The sequence below is a fragment of the Sminthopsis crassicaudata genome, chromosome 1, assembly GCF_048593235.1.
Source record: "Sminthopsis crassicaudata isolate SCR6 chromosome 1, ASM4859323v1, whole genome shotgun sequence".
Classification (NCBI taxonomy): Eukaryota; Metazoa; Chordata; class Mammalia; order Dasyuromorphia; family Dasyuridae; genus Sminthopsis; species Sminthopsis crassicaudata.
This window is the reverse complement of record NC_133617.1, coordinates 142420716-142447717: the sequence shown is the minus strand read 5'-3', so window position 1 is coordinate 142447717 and position 27002 is coordinate 142420716. Positions and strand designations below refer to the sequence as shown.

The following is a 27002-nucleotide window of genomic DNA, read 5'->3' as shown; positions in this document are numbered from 1 at the left end:
ATAAAATAATTTATATCCTGTCCTTCTCTCTTAGCTTTAACCAATGCTTTTTCTAATCTTGTCATAGGCTTAGGCTGCTTCACAGGGATTCTGTTTGTGTTTCTGCCTTTTCCCCTCCTCCTTCTTGCTCCACCCCTGAAGGGTTAATTGAGGGAGGAGATGGGAGGTGCTCCTGTTGATCAGAATTGTACTTAACTTCATTATTATCTGATTCATCCTTCTCACCTAGTTTAGTTGACACTTCCCCATTTTGCTCCTTTATCTCTTCCTTTAGAATAACATTTTTAAAAGCAATTTGGATTAAATTGTAGGTATGAAATATATCTTTGGAAATTGAATTTGGTCTGGAACCAAAGGGCAAAATGTCACAAAGGCAGTTGTAGTGTTCACCTAATTGCTTTCCTACTAATTCCCATTCATCTGGATCCAATTCTTCTTCCAGAGAAAAACAAGTCACAGTTTTTAAAAGTTCAGTAATCTCCTCCAAAATTATAATCAATCCTTGGCTTTTCATAACCTTGATGATGCTCTCTAAACATTTTCCTTGAACAGAAGGCATTTGCCCCATTTCATTATAAGAGATTGCTGGTTTAGCCCTTAACAAGTTAAGTTCCTTATTTATCTATTAGAACTCTCACTTAATCTTTAACAAAGTTTCCTTGTTACTCATGGTTCTGGGTCAGAGAGACTGAGATCTGGATCGAAGGCTTTTCCACTGGAATCAGGATTGTGTCTGTCCCTGTTCAGGTGCCAAATTGTGAAGGTCCCAGCTAGCTCCTCTGAAGGGCTCAGAATAAGTCTTTAAATGTGAAGGTCTGGGCTAGCTCCTCTGAAGGGCTCAGAATAAGTCCTTAAATGTGAAGGTCTGGGCTAGCTCCTCTGAAGGGCTCAGAATAAGTCCTTAAATGTGAAGGTCTGGGCTAGCTCCTCTGAAGGGCTCAGAATAAGTCCTTGTCAGGATAAGCAAAAGTCCTTGCCCCACATTGTGGATGCCAATTTGTAACATGCTGTTGTCTCCAGAAGCTGCCAATCGCTCTCTGGGAGGAGATCTGCTGTGTCAACTCAAATCTCTCGGACAGATTCTTCTTCCTGTAGAGAGCAGTTGTCTCCAGACAGTTGCCATTAACTCCCGTCCAGAGTAGTGACTTCCCTCTTTTATCCTCCCTGAGAATGGGCGTGGGATAATGCAAGGGCTTTTGGGAAAAATTACTTCAATCAATGAACTTGCTCTTCTCCAGGAATTCACAAGTAAAAACTCCCAGTAAAGGCCAGAACTAGAGAATTGTCAAGTACTGACTTAGCACTTAATAAGAACCTAATACCTCATTATCTCATTAGCACTTAGTAAGAACCTAACAGGAATTGACAACAAATGTCAGAACACAAGGGATATATGATACAGATTTATGTATCCGAAACATAATAAGTGCTTATTAAGTGCTTTGTCATTCATTTATTGACTCATCTCTGTGGGATAAGGGGGCATCATAAAGGAAATTCAGCTCTCCTGACATCTGTACTTTGTATCATACTATATGTATGTATTACATCTTGTTCTCAGATATGAATTCTGAAATGGAATGGGCACTTTCTCCCCTCATGTTCAACATTATTGGCTAAATGACTTGGTAAATCACTTGACTTACCTAGATCTTATTTTCCTCATCTGTGACTTGGTGACTTCTAAAGACTTCTAACTCTAAATCTTGTAATCTTGTAATCTTGTTATTCTTTTTCTACTTTCACTCAAGTAAAGCAAACATATGTATATGTGTGTGTGTGTGTGTGTGTATATATACACACACACATATATATGTAATAGGAACAGACATAACATATTTCATTAATATTAGTTATATATATGTCTGTATCTCCATGTACATGCACACAGATTTTTGATCTTTGTCCTTATCTATGCTTTTCTTGTTTCAGAATCAAGTCCAGAATAGCAGTAATAGCAGTAACTTTATTGCTTTATTATCTTTTTGAAAAATAAATTATCAGTAAAAGTATGGTAAGCTATAGCATTCCAGTGTTTTCTTGATTGAAATCCTCCATCATTAAGCGTTCTGCTTTTTTCTTTGTTTCCACGTCTCTCTAATATTGAGATCATAACATTAATTCTTGTGGTTTTGATTTTCAAGCTTTGCTTATTTATACCCTTATAGTATCTTGATTTCTTGAAATGAATTTACCTTCTTAATATGTAATTTTACCACCATCTCATCTTTTTGATATGGTCTATCATCCCTGTCAGTCGTATCTTACCTAATTAATCTCAGGGGTTTCTCAGCTCAAGTTGAGAGACTTGGGGCAGTGTCTTCCAAAAATTTGTGTTAATTATGTCTATATTATTTCCCAGATTTTTGAGTCTACTAACAATATTACAAAAGAGAAAAAAAAAGTCAACACCTTTTCTTCTAGCCCCTGGTGATCATGATTTATTTTATTCAATTTTTTCAACTTTTGATATTTTTTTAATTCTGAATTTTACAGTTATCTAATAGAATGATTTCCATTTATTTTCATTAGTTAAAAAAAAATTAGCTAATATGTAGTATATATTATGTTCTAGGCGCTGCTGTGTAGGCACTTTAGAGATAATCTCAATTGTTTTTTACAGTAACCCTGGGAGGCAAGTGTTATATTATCTCATTTTACAGATGAAGAAACTGAGGCAAAAAGAAGTTAAATGATTTGCTAAGGGTTACACCGCTAATAAATTTTTGAGGTTGAATTTGAACTCATTTTCCTGATTCTAGGCCCAGATCCCATCTAGTTGCCAATACACAATAAAACAGAAAAAAAGGATATATGAATCTGTGAATTTCTATCATATATAACTTGCTTTTCCTTTTAAGCATATAATAAATGTAGCATGTAATATTCAGAGCAGTCTGCTTCTCTTTGTTTCTTTTCCACCTTCCTTTTGTTTTCTTCTTTGGATTTTAAAAGCATGTCAGCTTAGATGGCACAGTAGATAGAATACTTGTTAGGATTACTAGGTGAGAACTCAGGTTGTCTGGACAGTGACAAGGTTGTGTTAGTGACTGGGATATTAGATACACTGATGTGGGAAACTGGAGAACGTGTATCTAATATCCCAGTCACTAACACAGGCAGACAACGTGTGATTATTGTTACGGACCCCTAATAAGCAACCTAGTGATAGTCGCCTAGATTTTGACTCCAATGAACAAAATCCAGGAATATATTGGACAGCAGCTGTGACAGCTGACCGACCTATGCTTACTATTTATATAAACGGATTACCATTTGAAGATTGGTAGACACGGGTGCAGATCGTACAGTTATTAGAGGTGCCAATTGGCCTGGTCACTGACCAAAGATTAAAGCAGACACCTACATGTCTGGGGTGGGAGGATCAATAGCAGCAGAAGTTAGTGCTGGGCCTTTGAGATGGATATTTGAAGGAGAAACAGGAGCTTTTACTCCTTTTGTGGTTGAAAAAATCCCCATCAATCTGTGGGAAAGAGACATTTTATAGCAGATAGGATTACAAATAAGCACTTTGGCTTTTTAGGCAGGGCTGTTGTTGAAGGCCTACCTGCACTTTCACTGGTTCCTATTCAGTGGAAGACTGATTCACCAGTGTGGGTAGAACAGTGGCCCTTAAGAAGTGATAAAATTCAGGCCTTATTAGACATAGTGCAAGAACAACTTGACCAAGGACACTTGCGGCCTTCGCTAAGTCCTTGGAATTCCCCAGTATTTGTGGTGAAAAAGAAATCTGGAAAATGGAGGATGTTAACTGATCTAAGAAGAGTAAATGAACAGATTAATTATACCATGACAATATATGAACAAATTGCTAAGGCTGCAATAAAAGCTTGGGGTGTCCTCCCTGGACAGAAAGATCGGGGAGAGGCTTTCACTAAAATAGAGCAAGGTCCCAACGAACCTTTTGCAGATTTTGTGGGACGTTTGCAAACTGCTGTCAAAAGAACTATTGGAGAAAATGCAGCTACAGAAATAATGACCAGACATCTGGCTAAGGAAATTGCCAATGAGATTTGCAAAAGAATTATATGGGGATTAGACAAAGATGTTCCTTTAGAGGAGATCATAAGACTCTGTGCTACAGTGGGAACAAATGCTTTTTACACCCGGACAATGATGAATGTGGAAAGGCAGGGTCCCTCCTGGCAAGGGACTTCTAGAGAAACTCGGCGATGTTTTCAATGTGGAAAAATTGGACATCTAAGAGCAAGACCTAAAACCCCATGTCCAAAATGCAACAGAGGACTCCATTGGGCATCAGAGTGTAGAATAATTCAGGGAAATGGGATGAGGGGCCCAGGTCCAGGGCCCCAGGCAAAAAAGACTTGGGGCATGATGGCAGCTGATATTATACCCAAAGAGCCTTTAGAAGGTCAGGACTCTGATTTGATCAACCAGCAGAAAAGCAATCACATGGCAGAAAGGGATTACCTGATAAGTGAGCCAAAAGGCAATCAGATTGCAAAAATGGATTACACTTGGGGAGAATACAGGCCTTTTAAACCAACAGGGCTGTGTCCATTGCAAACAATTCCAATGTAATTGCCAGATGATGAGAAGAGATTTAGAAAGTGGTAAATAGAAGGTAATTAGATGGGTTAACTGCCTGGGGGAGAGGGTTTGCTTGTATTTCTTCAGCAGGAGAAGGAATCAGATGGGTGCCAACGAGTCATATTCGCCTTGTCCATCAGAGAGAGACAGAAACAGAGAAAGACCTCAAAATAAAGGAGAAGATCTAAGAAACATCTTACACCGAAAGAGCATGGCTAATAAAAAGACTGTTAAAGAACTTTAAAACCAGCAGGAATCATTGGACTTCCTCACACAAGATGAGACTAATGGACAATGGACTTATGGACATTTATAAATTTTCAATTTATGATTATTTGATTATGTTATTTGTTATATACTTCTAGCATGTATTATGTTACTATGTTACTATGTGCTTATGTAATTTATGTAATTATGTGTAATACCTCCCATATTGATGGATTTATGTTTCAAGGTCATGACTGTCCTATGTTCTAAATCAAAAGAAAGGGGGAGATGTTAGGATTACTAGGTGAGAACTCAGGTTGTCTGGACAGTGACAAGGTGAGAATTCAGGTTGTCTGGACAATTACAAGGTGAGAACTCAGGTTGACTTGATAGAAGGAGCAAGCTCATTGGCTGAAGTGGTTCTTCCCAGAAGCCCTTGCATTATCCCACGCCCATTCTCTGGGAGGATAAAAGAGGACACCACTCCAGAGATAGGAGAGGTCTCTGCATTACATCAGGCCTGATGGGGCTCTCTGCAGGAAGGGAAGTCACTTCTCTGGACAAGAGTTAACAGCAACTGCCTGGAGACAGTGGTTCACTACAAGAAGAAGAATCTGTCTGAGAGATTTGAGTAGACACAGCAGATCTCTTCCCAGAGAGCGATCGGCAGTTTCTGGAGATGACAGCACGCTACATTTGGCCTCAGACACTTAACATTTACTAGCTGTTGACACTGGACAAATGACTTAACCCCAGTTGCTTTGGCTCCTCCCCTCCCCCAAAAAGAAAGAAATGAATTTTAAAAGCATTTTTCATTGACTCTTTTTTTCTTTTTTCCCTCCTTTTGGCAGACCTTTTTGCTAACTCCCCTTTCTCTTCTATACCTTCTTCCATTGAAAGAGGAAAAAGTCCTAAACCCTTGCAACAAAATGGCACAGTCATATCAAATTCTCACATTGGCCATGTCCAAATATTTATATCTTATTCTGGGTCTTGACTCCATTGCTTCTTTTTCATCAGGTAAGTAGTATGCCTCATAATTCATCTGAAATTGTCATTGTTTTGACTGAAATTCTTTTTCTTTTTGTTTTGAGTTTTTTTTTAATTAAAGCTTTTTATTTTCAAAACATATATATAGATAATTTTCAACATTCAAGCTTGCAAAACCTTGTGTTCCAGTTTTTCCCCCTCCCTTTTTTCTCCTCTTCCCTTCCCTAGAGAGCAAGTAATCCAATTATGTTAAACATGCGCAATTTTTCTATACATATTTCCACAATTATGCTGCACAAGAAAAATCAGCTCAAAAAGGAAACAAAAAATGATAAAAAGAAAATGCAAGCAAATAACAGCAAAAAAAAAAGTGAAAATACTATGTTGTGATCCATACTTAGTCCCCACAGTTCTCTCTCTGGATCTAGATGGCTTTCTTTATCACAAGACTATTGGAACTAGCCTGAATCACCTCACAGTTGAAAAGAGCCATGTTCATCAGAATTGATCTTTGTAAGATCTTGCTGTTGCAGTGTACAATGTTTTCCTAGTTCTACTCTCTTCACTTAGCATCAGTTCATGTAAGTCTCTTTAGGCTTCTTTGAAATCATCCTGCTGATAGTTTTATAGAACAGTAATATCCTATGACATTCATATACCATAACTTTTTCAGCCATTCTCCAATTGATGGCCATCTACTCAGTTTCCAGTTTCTTGCCAGTACAAAAAGAGTGCTACAAACATTTTTGCACATATGAGTCCTTTTCCCTTTTTTTTTTTTTTTTTTTTTTTTTTGAAATTTTTGGAATATAGGCCTAGTAGAGACACTGCTGCTTTTGATTGTAATTCTTAAGTCTTTCAAAGTTGTTTCTTTATAATATTGTTGTTATTGTATACATAAGTTCTTCCTTTGATTCCGTTCACTTGCATTAATTCATACAAGTTTCTCCATATTTCAAGGAAACTTCTCTTCTTATGGCACTATAATATTCTATTATCTTACTATAATTTGTTCAACTGTTTCCTAAATTATTTCCTTTAGTTTCTAGTTCTTTGTTATAACAAAAATAGATATCACTGAGTTAAAGGGAATATATAGTTTAATTATTTTAGGGAAAATATTTCCAGATTTCTACTGCTGAATTAATCCATAGCTTCACTAGCTTTGCATTTGTGTGATTGTTTCCTGTAGACAAAACTATCATTTTCATTTTTTTAAACCATCTTTGCCAATCTTCTATGTATGAAATAAAATCTGTTACTTCATTTTGTTTTTCTCTAAATTATCAGTGATTTTCAGCAATTTTCCCATTACTTTCTTTCTTATCACCAAACTATGTACTTAATACTCTTTTACAATTTCCTTAGGGTTTTTAATTGTCTTGTATCTTTTTTTCATTTTAAAAAAAATTTGCCTTCAGGATTATAAACTCCATAAGGGTAAAAATATATTGTCTTTCATTGTGTATCTCTCAGTAACATTCTCTTGTCATTGCTATACAAAAGACTCACATTTATGTATTGAACCCACTTCTCTCTAAATAGCTTTAGTACTGTATTATTTCAATTTTAATGTCTTCCCCTTATGTCCTGTAAGCATTTCAGATTTAACATAGTTTTAAAACTCATTTTTTTCTTGAAACAGTTCTTTTCCAAGTTTCTCTCCAATGATCCAGTTTGAGAATCTTGGACCTCCTATTCCCCTGAGTTGCCAAGTCATGTCAGTCATATCTCTATAACATTTTATTCATCTATCCCTTTCTCTATATTCCCCCAACCTTAACTCTAATGTGAGGCAGCTTGACAACTGAGTGGATAGAACTCTGTGCCTGGAGAGAAGATAATCTGACTTCAAATCTAATGTTAGAAACTTCTCAGCTCTCATCCTGAGCAAATCAATTAATTCCATTTGCCTTAATCCATTGGAGAAGGAAATGGCAAACCACTTTTTTTTATCTTTGCCAAGAAAACTCTGTGGACAGTGAGTTGTGGTCTGTCTGTCTGGTCTATGGGGTCATGAAAGTTGGACGTGACCAAACAATAAATAACTCTGGTGTAGGTCCTATACTCTGCTGATTCTGTTAAAGTAAGTAATCTCCCTGTCTTTAATCTTTTCTTTCTCCTTTTTCTTCTCCACACAGATATATGGCTATGTTACTCTTGATGTAAAAAATCTTCGTTTCCTTATTGTTTCTAGAATAAAATATAAAATCATCAGGTTGGCATTTGAAACTTTTTATGGTATGGCTCCTACCTTCCATTCTTCAAGTTAGGACTGCTAGCTGTTTTCTGTAGATGGTTCTTTTTCCTTTGTGCTTTTGCATATGTATGTTCCTTCCTCTCTTCTGCTTAATCAACTTCCTAGCTTTTTTCAAAGTATAGCGCAGTATTACTGAAGCCTTTTTCCCCTTCCCACATTAGAATGTAAACTTCTTGAGGACAGAGGTTGTTATATTTTTCTTTTTGCTTCTCTAGAACCAAATCTGTGACTGGCACATAACAGGAACCAAATGAATGTTTATTGAACTGAATAGTGACTTTTTGTTGAGTGCAAATATGGTTTTAGGTATGTAATCAGATTGGAGGATTTGCAGGCTGGGGTTGAAGAGATTTATCTTAAAGAAAACATATTTTCCTTGTCTTGCATTGTCTTTCTTTTCTCTTGCATGTTCTTGATTTATAATTTTAGTTGAATGTCTAATTGTGTTAAGAGGGATTTTTCCTTTTGGTATCCAACATTTCAGCTGATTGCTACAGCCTTTTGCTAATAATGTAGGAGGTGAAAAAAGTGGAGAAAAATGGGGAAAAAAAAACTAGTCAGTTTATTATTCTAATGCATTATAGGTTCTCTTACCGTGTATCAATAATACAGTATATGGTAACCAAAATTTCTGGAGCCTGCATTTGTTTTTTCTTTTGTTTTGTATTTCACTTTAAATGAAGGAAGAAAACCCTGAAACTTTCAGATGATTATTGCCACTTTTTCTGAATCTTAGTCTTTTTGTCCTGCTATTTTTCTCTTTTATTTACTCATGGGAGAAGAAAGAGTAGTATTTATGTAATGGATGACTTGAATATTTATGAAACTTTGTTATTCTAAAATTATTATATTTGAGCTAGACGTATCTTCCTAAAAGTAACTTGGTAGGGAACATGTGGAATATTTTTTGAGATGAAGCTATTATTGGAGTGTGTTCTATAAACATAAAATGGGTTTGTGGCAAAATACTTAATGAACATTAAATCCAGTTTTTGCTATGTATTTGTTCTCCTAAGAAAATTTTTTTAAAGAAATGACATTCTTTCATGGTTTCTTGAGAGCAAAGGGCAATATTTTCAGAAATAGCCATATGGTCCCTAAGGAAAAACATTCTTTTGCTATGAAATATATTTAGCAGACATTTTGGAAATATTGCAACCTAAACAAATGAAAATTGATTGTAATATGTATTTGGGATTAAAAATTATCTTTAAGACTGTTAAATAATTTTTAAATAAGGAATTTTATTAATCATTATTCCATTTTGGATAAAGTTAAATGCCATTTTTTTAAATGGCGATAATGGGATTTCACTGTTGATGGTGGTTGTCTAAAAGCAGAGCTATCAAACTTGATATTGGAACTACAAGTAGCTAGAAAACTGAAGAAATGGATTAGAATGTAATTGAGTGATGCTTAGCAAAACAAATACAAATAGATATTAATTTGCAGTTTTCCTGGATAATATGTAGCAGAGATCACCTTTTGGAAAATCAGCTTCCATTTTTGTGTATTTCATTACTGATTTGAAGGGCAAAATAGTATTTTAATTGATTTAAATAAAGTCTTTTTAGAATGCAAGCATTACTGCAGTGGGAGAGCAGGTTAGAAAGATATTACTCTGCAGGTAAGATAGTTCCTACCCTGGGGGAGGAGATTTGATTTAGGTAGGGCCCTTGAAAGAGTGGGGCAGATTGTTGGACATCACAGTTGGGAGGAGAATAAGGAAGGGAGAGACCAATGATATGTACCAATACTATGAAGGAAATATTCAGCCTAATGAATGTAGTCTGGGATATTTGAGCGAGCAAGGAATATTTGAGTAAACAAAGTTAAGTTGTGTAGTCTGAATAAAAGTTTTTTATAGATTTGGAAAGAGAAATAGGAAAGGAATGGGGAAAGAATATCAAAGATTTTGGTTTTCAGAGCACAGGGGAGTTTTACAAAAATGAAAAGGTTTAAACATGTTTAGAAGGTTTGAAGAATTTATATGAGACTAGGAGAAAACTGATAAGCATCAGCTTCTTTCTGAGATTGCAGAACCCATATTTGAAGTAAGTTATGATGTATTCTTAAGTGTGATAATTGGGGTAGATTATTGTCACTTTTTAAATTTTGGCAGTGGATTGGCTAGAAATAGTGAACCCATGATAAGAAGTTCTTTGAATAAATAGCCCTTGGGAACACGTAATACTAAATAATTGAAATTATAAATTGAGATTATGTTATCATTTGGGAAAACAGAATCAAATTTCAGTCATTGAATCTATTCTGATCTCATTTGAAGTGAAATATGACTCTCTTAGAATTTTATTATGCAATTTGGGATTAAGAAATTGAAAAATGGATGGATCAAGGAATTTGTTAGCTGTGAGTTCTTAATACTAACTAGCATCCTACAAGGCTCAGAGGAAAACGCTGTCATTGTATCTCTTGCTGATGGATTTTGTTGGTGGTGTATAAAAATTCTGAGGATTTATGTGGATTTATTTTGTATCCTGCAACTTTGCTAAAGTTCTGAATTATTTCTAATAGATTTTTAGTAAAATCTCTGAGGTTCTCTAAGTATACCATTATAGTATTTGCAAAGAGTGATAATTTGATTTCCTCATTACCTACTCTAATTCCTTTAACCCCTTCCTCAACTCTTATTGCTGAGGCTATTATAATATTGAATGATAATGGTGATATAATGGTGATAGTGGACAACCTTGTTTCACTCCTGATCTTACTGGAAATGGTTCCAGTTTATCCCCATTACATATGATGCTTACTGACGGTTAAATAAGGAATTTAATACTCACAGTTTTAAATATATACTCCTGACTAAGTAACTAAATGACTAAATAAGTCCATTTATTCATATACTCTCAAGTGTTTTTATTATGAATGGATATTGGATTTTATCAGATGCTTTTTCTGAATCTATTGAGATGATCATATGTTTTTTGTTAATTTAGTTACTGATAGATATAGTCAATTATGCTAGTAGTTTTCCTAATATTTGAACCAGCCCTGCATTCTTGGCATAAATCCTACTTGGTTATAGTGTATTATCCTGAGGATGATTTTCTGTAATCTTTTTGCTAATATTTTATTTAAGATTTTTGCATTGATATTCATCAGGGAAATTGGTCTATAATTTTCTTTCTGATCAGCTCTGTTGTTAATTCTGCTACACCTTTTCCACTCTCACAAGACTTACTCCTTCCTTGCTCGTTCTTGTAAAGAAATCTTTGATTATGGTAACCTCCTGAGACTTGATCTAAATAATTTCTTTCTCAATCCTGATATTCTTTGGCTTACTGATAGCTTTAGTTTTGTGCTTAACAGGATTGCTACTCTGGTTACTCTGTTGTTTCCCTCCAGAAGACCTTTGAGTCAGTACTCTGTTGGCCCTCTCTGTGAGAAGGCTTTAACAAAGGCCCTACTGGGGCCTATTCCAGTTACCTATTTGTTAGGATAATTTTGCAAGCAACATAAACATTTGAGTTTATTACAAAAATAAAAACTTAAACAATTGATTGGTAACATTTATTTCTTAGCAAATATAATTATTTGTGAATTACATAAATTACAGGGTTTATTTATTTACTTTGACAGATTTTGTTTAAACAGATAAAGCAAGTTTAGTGTCATTTAAAAGCTCCAAAGAAATCATGTTATTTATAAAAGCTAGCTACTGTTAATACTTGGGTTCTTTTTTTTTTTTTTTTTAAACCATTCCGAATCATTTGAAGACCCATATTTAGTTTACTTAAATTTATCCTAACAGTTATAGTTGCTGACCTTAAAAATAAAATAAAAATAATATGTTCCTTTTACCTTAAGATGTTTATTATATGGTATACGACAGATTTATTGGATTGCAGTTTTAATACATTTTGGCTAGGATGTTTATTATGACATCACTGAAATCTATATACAGTATGTGATTTCATTTAGTTCTAGTGTTAAATATTTTCATAATTATGCTGGTTTTGGCAGTTCACTTGGAATCTTTTCACATCTCTTTTAATGAACATGTTTTACTTCTGGGCTTATGAGGCAGGCACATGTTTGAAAAATTAATAGTGTGCCTTTAACATTAACATTGTGCAGAAGTATATGATTGCAGTTACTTTTTAAGGATGTTAGTTAAACCAAAAGTAGTTTCAATAAGTTATACCCATAGTAGTAACTTTTTATTAATTAAAGACTATATCATTTCATACAGTAATAGATGTCATTTAAAAAGCTGGATTAGAGAGTTTTTTTTTTTTTTAAGAATGCATCATACTATGAAGATAATACACCATGCTGAAACTAGAAAAAGAAAAAAAAATAAGCAAGTAAACAACAACAACAACAAAAGGTGAAAATACTATATTTTGATCCATATTCAATCTTCATAGTTATCTTTCTGGATGTGGATGGCACTTTCCATCCCAAGTCTATTGGAATTACCTTGAATCACCTCATTGTTGAAAAGAGCCAAGTTCATCACAGTTGGTCATCACATAATTTTTTTGTTGCTATGTATATTGTTCTCTTTTCTCTTGGTTCTGTTCACTTCACTTCATATAAATCTCTCCAGGCCTTTCTGAAATCATCCTGTTGATTGTTTCTTATAGAACAACAATATTCCATTAAATTTATATATCATAACTTATTCAGCCATTCTCCAACTGATAGGCATCCATTCAGTTTCCAATTCCTTGGCACTACAAAAAAAGGCTACTATAAATATTTTTGCACTTATGGGTCCTTTTGTGAGTAAATTTTTGGACCACTATATGCAGGAAGATTAAACAACTTTTTATAATGTATTTTTTGAGAAATGACTTTAAATCTATTTTGACTGAATTTCAACATATTGATATCAGAACAGTGTGTATATATATATATATATATATGTATATATATGTATATATATACATATATATATATTTGTTTTGATAACTTTTTAATGTACTTATGGGTAGGACTTAACATTTGAATCTAAAATATTGTTAATCTGGAACCCATTTTTATCCCATCAGAATATATATAGTAGTTGCTTATTATGTGTAGTATATGATGAATAGAAGAGGACAGCTCCTTTAACTTAGAAACCATAAATCATTTTTTTTCAACAGATCTGTGCTTCTTCTTGACAGTATGTTTAATGGCTTTTTTTGTTTGTTTTCTTTCTTTTTTTTTTTTTTTAATTAAAAATAGGATGATCATGAAAGTTGTGGTTCTAGTTCAACTAACAGAAGTGCTACTGAGAATACAAAATCATCAGTGAAACCAAGACGAATACAGCAAGCTACCCCTACAGACCCTGACTTACCACCAGGTAACTCAAAATGAAATTTCAGAAAGTGCAGGAAAAACTAAATAACTGTCTTTTTGGGGATTTGAAGAATCTGTCCTGATGAATGCAGATACTCTTTCCATTAGAGCAGTTCTCTTCCATTTCTGGCTAAATTCCTCAGTGTCTTTCAGCTTCTTCAGTCCTCCTTCCTTCCCCAGTTCAATCTGTTGTTAAGGCCTTTTGATTTCATCTCTTGAACATGAATCTTCTTTTGATATTGCATGCTAGCTGATGAAATAATAAAGTATTATAGTTTGAGAAGAGAAGAGTGTCCAGAACAGAGGCAGTGAGATTAAAAGGCATGAACTAAATGAAGTTCTGGCAAAGGAGACTGAGGAGGAATGGTTAAATAGGTAGGAGAACCAGGAAAGTGATATCCTGAAGATCTAAAAAAGAAAGTGTTAAGGAGGAGTGATCAACAGTGTCAGAGGCAATGGAGAGATGAAGGAGAATGAAAATGAGATCATTAAGTAACTTTGGAATTAAGAGATCATTATTAACTTTGGCAAGAGCAGTTTCAATGGAATGTTAAAAGCTGAAGTTGGATTGTAAGAAGAGAGAAAGAAGAGGAAGTGGAGTTACCTGCTATAGACAACCTTTTCAAGGAATTTAGCCACAAAGGGCAGAAGATATAGAACAATAGTTAGCAGGGCTAGAAGGATCAAGTAAGGGTTTTTTGAAGATTGAAGAGACATAGGAATATTAGTAGGCATTGTTGTTGAAGTCGTGAAATGATCTAGCCATTTTGGAGGGCAATTTGGAACTATGTCCAAAAAAGCTATCAAACTATGCATACTCTCACCTAGCAGTGCCATTACTGAGCCTATATCCCAAAAAGATCACAAAAGAGGAAAAAGGACCTAGATGGGCAAAAATATGGCAGCTCTTTTTATAGTGGCAAGAAACTGAGTGGATGCCTATCAATTGGGGAATGGCCGAATAAGTTATAGTATATGAATGTTATGGGATATTATTGTTCTTTAAGAAAGAATCAGATAATTTTGATAATTAGTGCTTTATGATATAGTTAACATCTGATATTGCTAATCTCCTTTCTTTAGATTATTTAATACACTTGATATTCATGATGTTTTGTTCTTCCAAATGAATTTTTTTATCTGTTTGTGTTTTTGTTGTTGTTGTAATTTATTCTAGCTCAACAATTTTTTTTTTTTTTTTTTGTAATTTAATTGGGATGGCATTGAATTACTATGTTAGGTAAAATTGTCATTTTTGTTATATTAACTCTGCCACTCTAACAACAATTAATTTTTCCCGAGTTTTTAAAATCTGATTTTATTTGCATGTTTTATAATTATGTTTATATAGTTCTTGAATTTTATGCTGTCTATTGTCATTTTAAATGGGATATCTTTTACTATTTCTTTTGATATATAGAAATGCTGATGATTTATTTGGATTTATTTTATATCCTGGTACTATGCTAAAATTATTATTTCATTTTACTTAAATTATTAAATTTATTGACATATAATTGGGTAAAAGTGACTCATAATAGTTGCTATGATTTCATCTTCATTAGTGGAATATTCATTTACCCTTTTCATTTTGGATATTAGTGATTTGATTTTTCTTTCTTTTTCAAAATCTTAGCAATAAGATTTTTACGTTTTGTTGTTCTTTTCATAAAACCGAAATTTTGTTGTTCTTTTTTTTATAAAACCAGATCTTATTTTTATGTATTAATTCAGTGAATTAATAAATTTCATTAATAAATAAAATAGTGAATTAATGAATTCTTACATTCAGCTTTATTAATATCACTTGATTTTTTGGATTTCCAATTTTTGTTTAAGGCTTTTTACTTTGTTCTTTTTCTAGCTTTTAAAAATTGTATACCCACTTCATTGGTCTGTTCTTTATTTTATTGATGTAAGCATTTATAGATGTAAATTATTACCTGATTTCTGCTTTTTTGCAATTTTGGTATGTTGTTTCTGTATTTTTGGTATATTGTCTCATTAATATCTTTTTCTTTAATAAAAGTATTATTACCATTATTTGTTCCTTAATCCACTGGTTCTTTAAAACTAGAATCTTTAGTCACCAATTAATCTGTGTTTCCATGATTCTTTATTAAGTATGAATTTTATTGCAATATGGACTGAAAAGGATATATTTAATATTTCTACTTTTCTACATTTAACTATGTAAGCTTTTCCTTCAAAATATTAATTTTTCTAAATGTACCGTGTCTTGCTAAGAAACCACATATTCCTTTTTATATCCCTTCAGTTCTCTGTAGATATAGCTCATATCTAGCTTATTTAAAGATTCTGTTCATTTCCTTAACTTTTGTTTATTTTTTGGTTAAATTTATCTGGTTCTGGGAAAGGAAGATTGAAGTATCCCACTATTATAATTTTGCTATTGATTTCTACTTCTAAATCATTGAGCTTTCCCTTTCAAAGTATGGATGCTATAGCATTTGGTATATAGGTAGATGTTGATATTACTTCATTATCTATGTTTATCACATTATCATATTACATTATTATTATATTACAGTTACCTATCTCTCTTAACTTTATTTTGATCATGATTGATAATCTTGTTTTAATCATCTGAAGCTTAATAAATTCTCCATCCTTTTACTTTTACTGTATGTATGTCTCTCATTTTAAAATGTATTTCTTGTTGTTGTTTTTTTTAATTAATAAAATATATTTCTTGTAAACAACATAATGCTGCATTCTGGTTTTTAATCCATTCTGCTTCCAATTTCTGTTTTATATCTTACCTTCTTAATCATTTGTGTTTGTTGGGCCTGTCTTCTCACATGTCCTCCATATAGGAACATCTATTCAGTGATCCAAAGGACTTCCTTTAGCTTTAAAAAAAAAAACATTGTTATTAAATTAAAAATAAAAACCACCTGATGATTAATATAAATGAACAGCAAAGCTAAGAAATTTGAGCCGTTTTGATTTTTTAAAAATGTGTATAAGCCTGCCAAATGTTTGTTTTTTAAGGTGTTTAAAGGCTGTATCTGTTATTGCTTTACTAACATTCTAGTGATAAAAAGATTAGTGTCTTTCTTGAAAATTAGCCATATTCTTTTTAGCTTCTGTTGTGATTTTTAGCATAGAATTTTTTTTTTGACATACTAATGCTAACTTATTCAAAGTGGCTTTTAGTTGAAACATAGAATTAGATTGAATCTAAAATTAAGAAAATGTGATTTTATAATCCATAAGGTATTATCTTAAGCATGGTTCAATTAAGGTTTATAGTATTTGAGAGACATTTAGATATTCTGTAACATTAGAAAAATGCTAGAAAAAACCCCCTTTGTCCCCAAAAGTTGTTTTCAAAAGATACATGTTTTAAATAATGTATTTGTGTATATTTAATTGCAAATTATGAAATTGCAAGTTTACTTTTGTAGAGTTTTAGAATAAGATTGGTAATTATTGAGGAATCATTAAACTTACATTACTTAATGGTGAGGTCTATGTATCATATATAAGACATATTGCACAAGTGTGATATACCCCACCCATAAAAAATTACATTCTAATGGGAGAGAGAACAGATGTTGAGGAATAGTGGCCCAAAAAGGGTGTTTTGTTTTGGGAAGTCACTGGGATGATGAATGGAGATATAGGGGGTGTTGGTTTACACTCATTTTCCAGCAAAAATGCCGGTTTTGATAATTTTTTTTCTTTTATTTTTTTTTATCATCAAAATTTTTACTATTCATCCCTTTTATCCTACCTCCTCCTAGAGAGCCATTCTATATAATTTTTTTTTAATTAAGAAAAAAGAGAGAAAGAAATCAATACAACTGGTTTACACATCAAAATGTCTAAAATATATATCCAGTCTTCCAAATTTGTGGATCATTTATCTTGTCACAGGAGTGGGATGGAGGTATCTTCTCATTTCTCTACTTTGGGACCATTCTTGCTTTTTATAATTTTATAATATTTGTTTTCAACTGTGTTTTGATTTTTCTTTCCGTTTATATTGTTATAGTAATTTTGTATATTGTTTTCTTCATTCTATTTATTTAACTCTGCATTATCAGATTGTATGAATATTTTTATGCTTCTTATTTATAAAATTACTAATTTCTTAAAGTATATTACATTACATTCATTTACCAAAGTTTGTTGAGTTATTCTTCATTTGATGGACATTCACTTTATTTCTAGTTCTTTTCTACAACAAAAAGTGCTACTATACATATATAAAACTATATATATAAATAAGTAAACAAAGGATACCTTTTTTGTCTTTGATAAATGCCCTCTTTGTGAGTAGGCTCCTGGGACCTACCTTAGTTACCCTGGGCAAGTTATTTAACTTGTTTCTCTCAGTTTCCTTAACTATAAAACGTGGATTATAACAGTACTTACTTCACAAGTTATTATTTAAAAAAAAGGTACTTACCATAGTGCCTAGCACGTCATAGGTGATATATAAGTGCTTCTCCTTTTTCTTTTCCTCTTCTCTTTTATTTCTCCCTTCCTTCCTTCTTGTAATCTTTTTGCATTTGGCTTTTTCTTAGTCTTATAAATTATTTACAGAAAGTCTGTGTAGTGTCCTGGGAATCTTGTTCTGCTACATATCTTTAAAATTGTATGGTTACCAGTGGAACACATGCACTATTCACTTTTTGTTTCTTAATCTTTACTAGGTTGGAAGAAGCTAGGTTATAAAGGGCTTTAGAAGCTAAACAGAGGATTTTTTATGGAGTTTTGAAGGTGAGAAGGAGCCATTGGAATTTGTTGAGTGTGAGGTGATAGTGATGTATTCAGACCAGAGCTTTGGGAAAATGAAACATTTGAAACCTTAAGAGAGAATTGTAGAGAAACAAGGAATGGAGAGCAACTAGCAGATTGTTGCAATAGTCCAAGTTTTTGAACCAGGGTAGTAGAAATGTCTGAGGACAGAATGGGGCATAATATAAGAATTGTTAGTAAGGTAAAATGACAGAACTTAGCATCCAGTTGGTTATATGGGAGGAAGGGGGGAGGAGAAAGAGAGAGACACCCCCCCCACACACACACACACACAGATTGAGAGATAGAGAGAGATTGAGAGACAGGAGGAAAGAGAGAAACAGAGGAGGGCAGGAGAGAGAAGGAGAGGCAGACAGACAAACAGACAGAGAGAGACAGACATTCCTTCTCCTAAAAGGAATTTACATTCTAATAGGGGAAGGTAATTCATTATTAGAAATTGAACAAAACCAGAGAAAGAGAAGCAGAAATGAAGGAGGAATTAATCTTGAATGGGGCTGGCTTAGGCTTCTCCCCAATATGAAAACCTCAAGAGGAGCTCAGTGCTGAGAGGAGTGGTAGAGAAGTAGAAAGATATCCTAGAATAAGAAGACCATTTTCATTGAATGAAGTTCCAGAGTAAGAAGACAACTGAAGGGGAATTCCAGATTGGTACTCTTAGCAGAGTACTGGGAATACAATGAAAGGCAAACAATCTGTCTACAGGAACTTATATCCTAATGGAGGAGATAATTTCATATTTACTCACCTTCTTTCTTTATGCTCAATCACACAATGTACATGTGAAAACTGGTAAAATAAAAAATGTAGGAAAAATGATAAAAGATTATTCATCATAAAAAACTTATAATGAAATCAAATTAAGAAAGTTAGACAAAAGAATATTGGTATATTATTTATGTGGTGGATTTTTTTTTTTTTAACTTTGGATTTTAAATCTGTATTGCATATTTTCTTTTGGTTTTCTGTTTTCATTATCCTAAGGAAGAATATGTGGTTCTTAACTGAAGAATTTTGTCTTCTAGTAAGTTATTTGTAAGAATGTAGAAAAATTTAATGAAAGACATCTTTCCCTTTTGTTTTTCATTTTTCAGGCTATGTGCAGAGCTTGATTAGACGAGTTGTAAACAATGTCAATATCGTTATAAATAATCTCATATTAAAATATGTGGAGGATGATATTGTTCTTTCAGTCAATATTACTTCTGCAGAATGCTATACAGTAGATGAATTCTGGGATCGAGCATTCATGGACATTTCTGGTAGGTAAACTCTGATAGTTGTGTTCCTTTTTGTGTAAAAATTGCAGCATTTTAATTTTTAAAGTATAATTTATCAGCTAAGGAATGTCAGGTATCTATTTTGTGCAGAGCATTGCATTAGATGTTGGGAAAGATGTAAAATTTTCATAAGATAGTTTTCTTATTTTCTATTCTTTCCTACTTGTCTGGAGTTCTCAAAATTGAGTTCAAAAGTTAAGTTGTTAATGGGTTATATTAAAAGTAAAATTTTTACTTTTAAAATTAAATTAAATTAAAATTTAAAATTAAAAGTAAAAAAAACACTATCATTTAGTTAAATTCTACGAGTTCTAGAACTGAGTTATAGGAATGATTCATCTGGTTATATCTTAATGGAGGCAAAGAAAGGAGAGACAGAGACAGAGAGACAGAGAGAGAGACAGAGAGAGAGAGAGAGAGAGAGAGAGAGAGAGAGAGAGAGAGAGAGAGAGAGAGAGAGAGTGTATGTGTGTGTATGTAAAATCCAATAAAAGTTGAGTCCTCTTGAAGCATTTTCTTATTTTAGATCTTATATTTACATTTTTCAAACTAAAGCCATTTTGAATTAATTTGAATTTCTTCCCTTTCCATTCCTTCTTCTATTCTTCTAGGAAAGATACTAACATACATTAAAATGCCCCCAAAATTAGACTATAGATATAGATATAGGAAAACAAAATAAAACTGAGTAACGCAGGAATTGAATAATCAGTCATTCATTATTTGAAAAGTCAAAAATTGCAGGGTAAGTTCCTGGCACTGGCACCAAATAGCTCTGCCAGTTTAGTTTAATTATGTGACCTTTTTATCATATGTAAAATGGAGATAATATCACTTATAGAACTACATTTTGAAGATGACAAAATGACATGTGAAAGTGCTTTTTAGAATTATAAAATAATGTGATACTAATTAGATATTATTTTGTAATGAATAAAGTTCTTTGGGAGGTGAGTTTGTATGTAAAGTGCTTTGCAAATTTCAAAGTGCTATATATGTATTATTACTGTTGTTTAAGAAGTGCTTTAAAAAAACAAAATGTAGAATTAGGTTCTAGAGGAAGGGCTAAAAAGATTTTGGTACAATTCTAGCTGTTGGATATTCCACAAAAAAAAAAAGAGCCCTAGAGATAAAGCTTTTGTTATATTTTTATTATTTTTTGGGGGGAGGGGGGGAAATTTGGACTTTTTTTAAAAAATCACTTAATTAATTTATTTATTTATTCATTTATTTTAAAAATTTTTTATTATATTTTTTTTATAATATTATCCCTTGTATTCATTTTTCCAAATTATCCCCCCCCTCCCTCTACTCCCTCCCCCCGATGACAGGCAGTCCCATACATTTTACATGTGTTACAATATAACCTAGATACAATACATGTGTGTAAATACCATTTTCTTGTTGCACAATAAGCATTAGGTTCCGAAGGTACATGTAACCTGGGCAGACAGATATTAGTGCTAACAATTTACATTCACTTCCCATTGTTTCTTCTCTGGGTGTAGCTACCTCTGTCCATCATTGATCAACTGGAAGTGAGTTGGCTCTTCTTTATGTTGAAGATTTCCACTTCCATCAGAATACATCCTCATACAGTGTTGTTGTTGAAGTGTACAGTGATCTTCTGGTTCGAAATTTGGACTTTTATTGGTTACTTAATATTCTTGGAAAATACTAATTTTGGATAAAGAGGAGAAAAGAGAAAAATATCAACATCTCTTCTGTTTCTTCTTTATTATATTCTCTATCTTTGAGTATATTTACACAATGTATAAATTTGGACATTATTAGTTCATATATTCTTTTTTAAAAATCTCTTCTTCTGTAAAGCTATTGAAAGGTAGAATATATGTGAAAGCATATGATAAAAGATGACTAATAAAACAGGCTCAGTCCCACACATATGCATAACTCTGATTTTACACCAACTAAAATTCTCTTTGGTTTTTGAAATATTAGAAGATAGCCTGAGGTTTTTTGTTTTTTTATTTTTTTTTTTTAACATTCTTATGAGGATGGAAACTTTGCATCTTGACTCAATGGACTTGAATATTTTTGCTATTGAAATAAGACCTATGAAAGGAATTAGTTAAAATATTTTCCATATTTTTGTCTTTAATTTGTGATTTTGAGTTGTCAATTAGCCATTTTTCTTCCTAAAAATACTTTATCTCTAATTAACTTGAATTTTTGTTTTCTTTTTCTTTTTAGCAACTGACCTAGTACTGCGAAAAGTTATAAATTTTTCTGACTGCACAGTTTGTCTTGATAAGAGGAATGCTAGTGGTAAAATTGAGTTTTACCAGGATCCTTTGCTGTACAAATGTTCCTTCAGAACTCGACTTCATTTTACTTATGATAACTTGAATTCCAAGATGCCGTCAGTCATTAAAGTAAGTCTCCAGATAGTGCTTTTTTCTTTACTTCAACAGTCAAGAAAAAGTTAGCTGTTTTTGTCTGGCTTCCTCATTTTATTTTATTTTTTTAGCTTATAAGCATATACTTTTTACATTCTAGTTTTTAAAAGTTGCATTTTAATGGTTACCTTTCTACATTTTACTTCTCTAGAAAAGCACCTTTACTTTGGTTAATTTTGACTTGACCAATGTACATATAAATATATTAATTTGAATAGGTATGCAAACATTTAAAATGGAAATAATGTTAAGTTTGGCTTGGGCAGGTGATATAGTATGGCTTCTGTAGGCTTTTTAGTGATCTTTTACTCAAAAATTCCAATGGTTCAGATTAGGTATTTACCAGATAATAAATTTGTACAATTTTTTCTAATGACATCTGAGTAGTTTCTGCTTCAGGGCTCTTAAAAAAGTGGCTTGAATTGCTTTTCATTTTTTGTAACACCAATTCAAGACAGTAGCATAATTATTGATTGAGGGGCTTAGTGCAGAGGCATTTATTAAGTGTTTGCTATATGGCAAGCATCATCTAAGTGCTGAAGAAAAAAATAGAAAGGCGGAACAAGTTTTTTTGTACATACTTTGATTGATGGAGAAAGAATACAAAAAAAAAAGTTCCCACAATACAGTGAATAGGGCCTGGAAGGTCTAAGTGCAAGGATGAGGATGATGACATTTTGTCACTTCTCGTAACATTCTGATCATTTTAAAATTTGACAAACATACATTAAAGTATACCCGAGAAATTTTACATTTCAAATCAGATCAACAGGTATTTATTGAGTGCCTGTTCTACATCTGACCTGAGCTCAGCACTAGGGACACAGGACAGAAGAGCAGTCCCTACTTTCGTGGAACTCACAGTCTAATGGGAAAGATGATATGTAAGCAGTACAAAAAAGGCATATATATGACGTAAATACCACTCCTATTCTTTATCAGAGAGATTAATATTGTGTATTGTCTCCTTCATGTCTGGGCTAAACTATATTTTTTGGTGATTCCTGTACATGACATTGCATCTCTCATATCTTTGCCTTTGAATGAATTGTTGCCAAATTTTGGTAGACATTGTTATTCCCACTTCATAGACTTTTAGCTTCCTTCAAAGATTAGCTTATGTTTCATGCTCTGTGGGAAAACTATCTTGGTCTTCTCATTTCTAGTCCCTTTTCTCAGAATCCACTTTGTATTTAACTTTTTATGTACTTGTGTCATCTATTTTTCTTTTTGCGCAGTACCCTTCTTCAGCCCCTCTCTTTGAAGACAGGAAGGAATTCATTTTGTTTTTGTATTCAAAATGCCTGACAAAAGCAGTTGTAAATTATTTTTGAATCAAAGGTTATCTCTTAAGGCATTCTACTCTCATTCTACTTTTGAACAATTACAATTTTAAAGAACTTTTTACTTACATCAATTCTAAATTTTCTTCTTTGTAGTTTCCACCTATTATTTCTAGCTTTGGCTTTTGGGACCAAGTGAAACTTGACTTACAGCTTCTTCAAAACCTATGACATTCCATATCCTTCCTTTCCTTCTTTCTTCTTTTCTCTAGGTCATATATCTCTAGTTCTTCACTTGATCACAGAGTGTGATGTCGAGGTTATTCATTCCAGCTTAATAGTCTTTGCTTTGAATGTGTTGACCAGAAGCCAATATAATGTTAGATATAATTTGGGCATAGTAGAGTACAACGGTACTGTGGACACTGTTTTTTCTTGAGGCAACCTAAGAAGCCATTGCTTTTTTTGTCTACACATCATATTGATTCATTTTGCATTTATATTGCACTAATATAAAAATGACTATTGGTATGTACATTTCACTTAAAACTTTATAATAACTTTTCTTGTATTATTTTATTTGTTCTTCGCAATTATCTCCTTTTTATAGATGAGGAAATTGAGGCAAACAGGTTAAGTGACTTGCTCAGGGTCACATAGCAAGTAAACCCAGGTCTCTCTGATTCTCAGTCCAATATCCTATCTATCTCTCTGATTCTCAGTCCAATATCCTATCTATCACAATGACACTAAAACCATTCTTTTTCTTCTTTTTGTTATGTTTGCTGAGGCAGTTGGGGTCAAGTGACTTGCCCAGGGTCACAAAGCCAGGCAATATTAAGTGTCTAAGACCAGATTTGAACTCAGGTCCTCCTGACTTCAGGTCTGATACTCTATCTACTGTGCCACCTAGCTGCCCCAAAAACCATTATTTTTCAAGAAAAGACCTTTGGTAATAATTTTAGAACTCTACTTTTTATAGTGTTAGTATGTCCTCTAAACATGTACTGTGAATCTAAAAGTTACCCTCTTGGTAACCTGAAGTTGATATTTTAAAATTTGGTTAGAGATGTAAGATCTTAATGCCAAATTTTGACATGGAATGAACTTTTACCTTTAGCTGTGATCTCGCAACATTTTATTTGCCCATTGGAATATGCATTTATATCTTTTTTTTTTTTTTTATATCAGCCAGCTTTGTAAACCAATGTTAACCTGTCTGTTTTTCACTTAGATCAATTCAGGCTCATCTGGTGAAAGACCTGTAGTTTTTTTTTTTTTTTTTTTTTTTAAATACTGTGCTCATGTGGGGGGGGGTTAACTTTGAAACTATAAAATTTATTGTAATTTGTCTCCTTGTCTTTTTTTGCAATTAGTCACTTCATTTTTGATCTGAGTGGCTTCCATTTAGTACACAGATATTTTGTATCTACATCTTTGAAATTGGAAAGAAATTCTTTTTGGAAGTAGAATGTAGTTCACTGCTGCTGCCATGCCTTGTTTATCAGAGCACATGGATGTTTATTTAAGTGACTTCCATGTGTACAGGCTTGTGCTGAAAGAGTATAAAGTTTAGATAAAGTATTATCACTCTCCTCATAGGAATTGCCTTTTGGTAGGTCTGGATTGTTATAATATTGCATGATAAATACATTGTAAAGATGGCAATGCTAGAAGGTATCATCCATCAAAGTAGACAAAAAGGTGACATAGGAGGAGATCCTGGAGAGAGTTGTGCCGTGAAAATCTAGATAAGAGTACCATAAAGCAAAGGGTGAGCAATAATGTCAGAGGCTAAAGAGAGGTCAAAGACCATGAGGATTGAGAAAAGACTACCAGATTTGCTAATCCTGAGGCTTTATCACTTATACCATGTACTACTCCTACACACATGCTGCTGAACAAAAGCGGATTTTAAAAATCACAGAAATGCTGTATAACATTGTATAACATAACACATAACACTGCATAACATAAACAGATTTATTTTCATAAGCCTGAGGCTTGGCAAGGTGCAACAAGGAATATCAAAGAACCAAGAACTCAAGAGAAGAGGACAGTGTAGAATTGAACTGATTCACCAAGAAATCAAGAAGGAGAGAAGAATACAGAAAGAGGAGATGGTTCAAGGAATATGGCCCAGGAAAAAATTGGGGGGAGGGGGAGCAACGGATTGTAGGTTATGAACTAGATGAATAGTAGAACTTTTTATGAGAAAGTAGAGGGGAGATGGATAGTCAATATATTATGATTAAGGAAATTTTGGAAATCTTGAACATAGAAGTGATATTTTTGTGAGTGATAGCAAGATCAAAGGTATGACCATCCTTGTAATTGCAAGGGATGCATGGGATGAAGGTCCTTGGAAGTGCAGAGATTGAGGAACTGAGTGCTTAGGGTCAGTGGAAAGAGAGTCAGTAGGTATTTTGAAATTCCCTAACATGAGACCAGAAATTGGAGGAGAAAGGAAAATTATTAGCCAGATATGAAACTCATTGAGAAAGGGAATTGACCTGAAGTTGTATAGATAATACCTCTAAGAATTTTGATTGGGTAGTAAATATGAATAGAGGAAGAGAAGTTATTGAGTAAAGTAGAAAGAGCTAGAACCTAGAAGTGGCAAAGTGAAATAAAGAAATATTCTTCAAATGTCCAGCAGTTTTCTCACTAAATTATGAGGCTAGGATATCTTCAGGATGGTTTAGATATGGATATGAGGTAGAGACTTGATTGAAATCTCAGTCAGAAATGGATTAACAGAGAAACTTCTAACTTGAAGGAGCATTCAAAAAACATTCTGGAAGTTGTATTTCATTTGGATTTCCATTTTTGAGACTATGAGTATTATATTATTCAGTGTTTCTACAGTTGTGATTTTAGTATTTTCTCTGCTTACATATATCTTCAGGATATATAAATTTATGGAACAAAACTGTCAATGATAGTCATATGAAAATTTTGCTAAGATGGCTTCATGTGACTAACATAACTACCAAATTTAATGATAAATGGTTCTATTTGTTGTTGAAAACTGACATAATTATTTATAACATAATAGTATTTTGCTTATAGGATATTATATTTTTTAAGTTTTCATTTCTGTGCACATAGTTTTCTATCTAAAACTTATTGCCCCTGAAAAAAAAAGTAGTTCGATTTTCGTGAGATTAAGGCAAGTGTCTTTGCTTTGTATATATTTTTTGGTAATTCAAGAATACAGTATGAAATTTGTGAATGTTTTTTATCAAAAAAGCATTCCCTTTAAACATGTTTTCCATTACTTTCCTGTCCTTTTTACTCAGATTCATACACTAGTTGAGAGTTTGAAGCTTTCCATCACAGATCAACAACTCCCAATGTTTATTCGTATAATGCAACTAGGTGTTGCCCTTTACTATGGAGAAATAGGAAGTTTTAAAGATGGAGAAACAGAGGATCTCAACTGTCATACTAAAGATATATTAGGAAGCATTCCAGGTAAGTTTAATCATTAGAGAAAAAAAAAAGACAAAATAATTCACATTCTTTTCAAATGTCTTTCATTTACGAGAAATTTACAAAACCATAGATAAAGCTAATTTTTGTTATTCTATAATATTTTGAGATTATTTTCACTAATTGGTCATTAGTATTATTATAGATTTTTTTCTTTGAAAGTTGCTTTCATAATAAAAATTGAATACTATTTGTGACCAAGATACACATTTTAAAGCAGTTAAAACAACATAGTTGGAAGATTTCTATAGTCCAGTTAGAAAATAGTAAACTGGTAATAATTTAGATTTTGATAGTCTAGACTTTGATGTAGCATATGGTGACCAGAAGTACTGTATTTTAAAGCTTTTCAAGTTATTACACATGTTGTCCCTGTGTTCTCAGGCAT

General features: G+C 32.9%; 1 protein-coding gene and 1 long non-coding RNA gene across 12 annotated transcripts in view; one reads left to right on the top strand and one right to left on the bottom strand.

The window, feature by feature from the left end:
- Window positions 1–27002, top strand: part of VPS13B (vacuolar protein sorting 13 homolog B) — a 973300-nt gene that overhangs the window by 35719 nt on the left and 910579 nt on the right. For all 11 annotated transcript variants that reach the window (XR_012482416.1, XR_012482414.1, XM_074268391.1 and 8 more), the window contains exons 3-6: window positions 13229–13349; window positions 19231–19398; window positions 21631–21812; window positions 26422–26596. Coding sequence is in view for 9 of the 11 variants with exons in the window: in XM_074268391.1 (XP_074124492.1) it covers window positions 13229–13349; window positions 19231–19398; window positions 21631–21812; window positions 26422–26596 (646 nt within the window). In the remaining 2 variants the exon portion in view is untranslated. The remainder of the gene's footprint in view (window positions 1–13228; window positions 13350–19230; window positions 19399–21630; window positions 21813–26421; window positions 26597–27002) is intronic.
- LOC141543366 (uncharacterized) lies at window positions 13345–17946 on the bottom strand. The gene is made up of 3 exons (XR_012482425.1): window positions 17784–17946; window positions 16129–16218; window positions 13345–13595 (listed from the first exon to the last, which is right to left on the bottom strand). It is a non-coding gene; the product is annotated as an uncharacterized LOC141543366 (long non-coding RNA).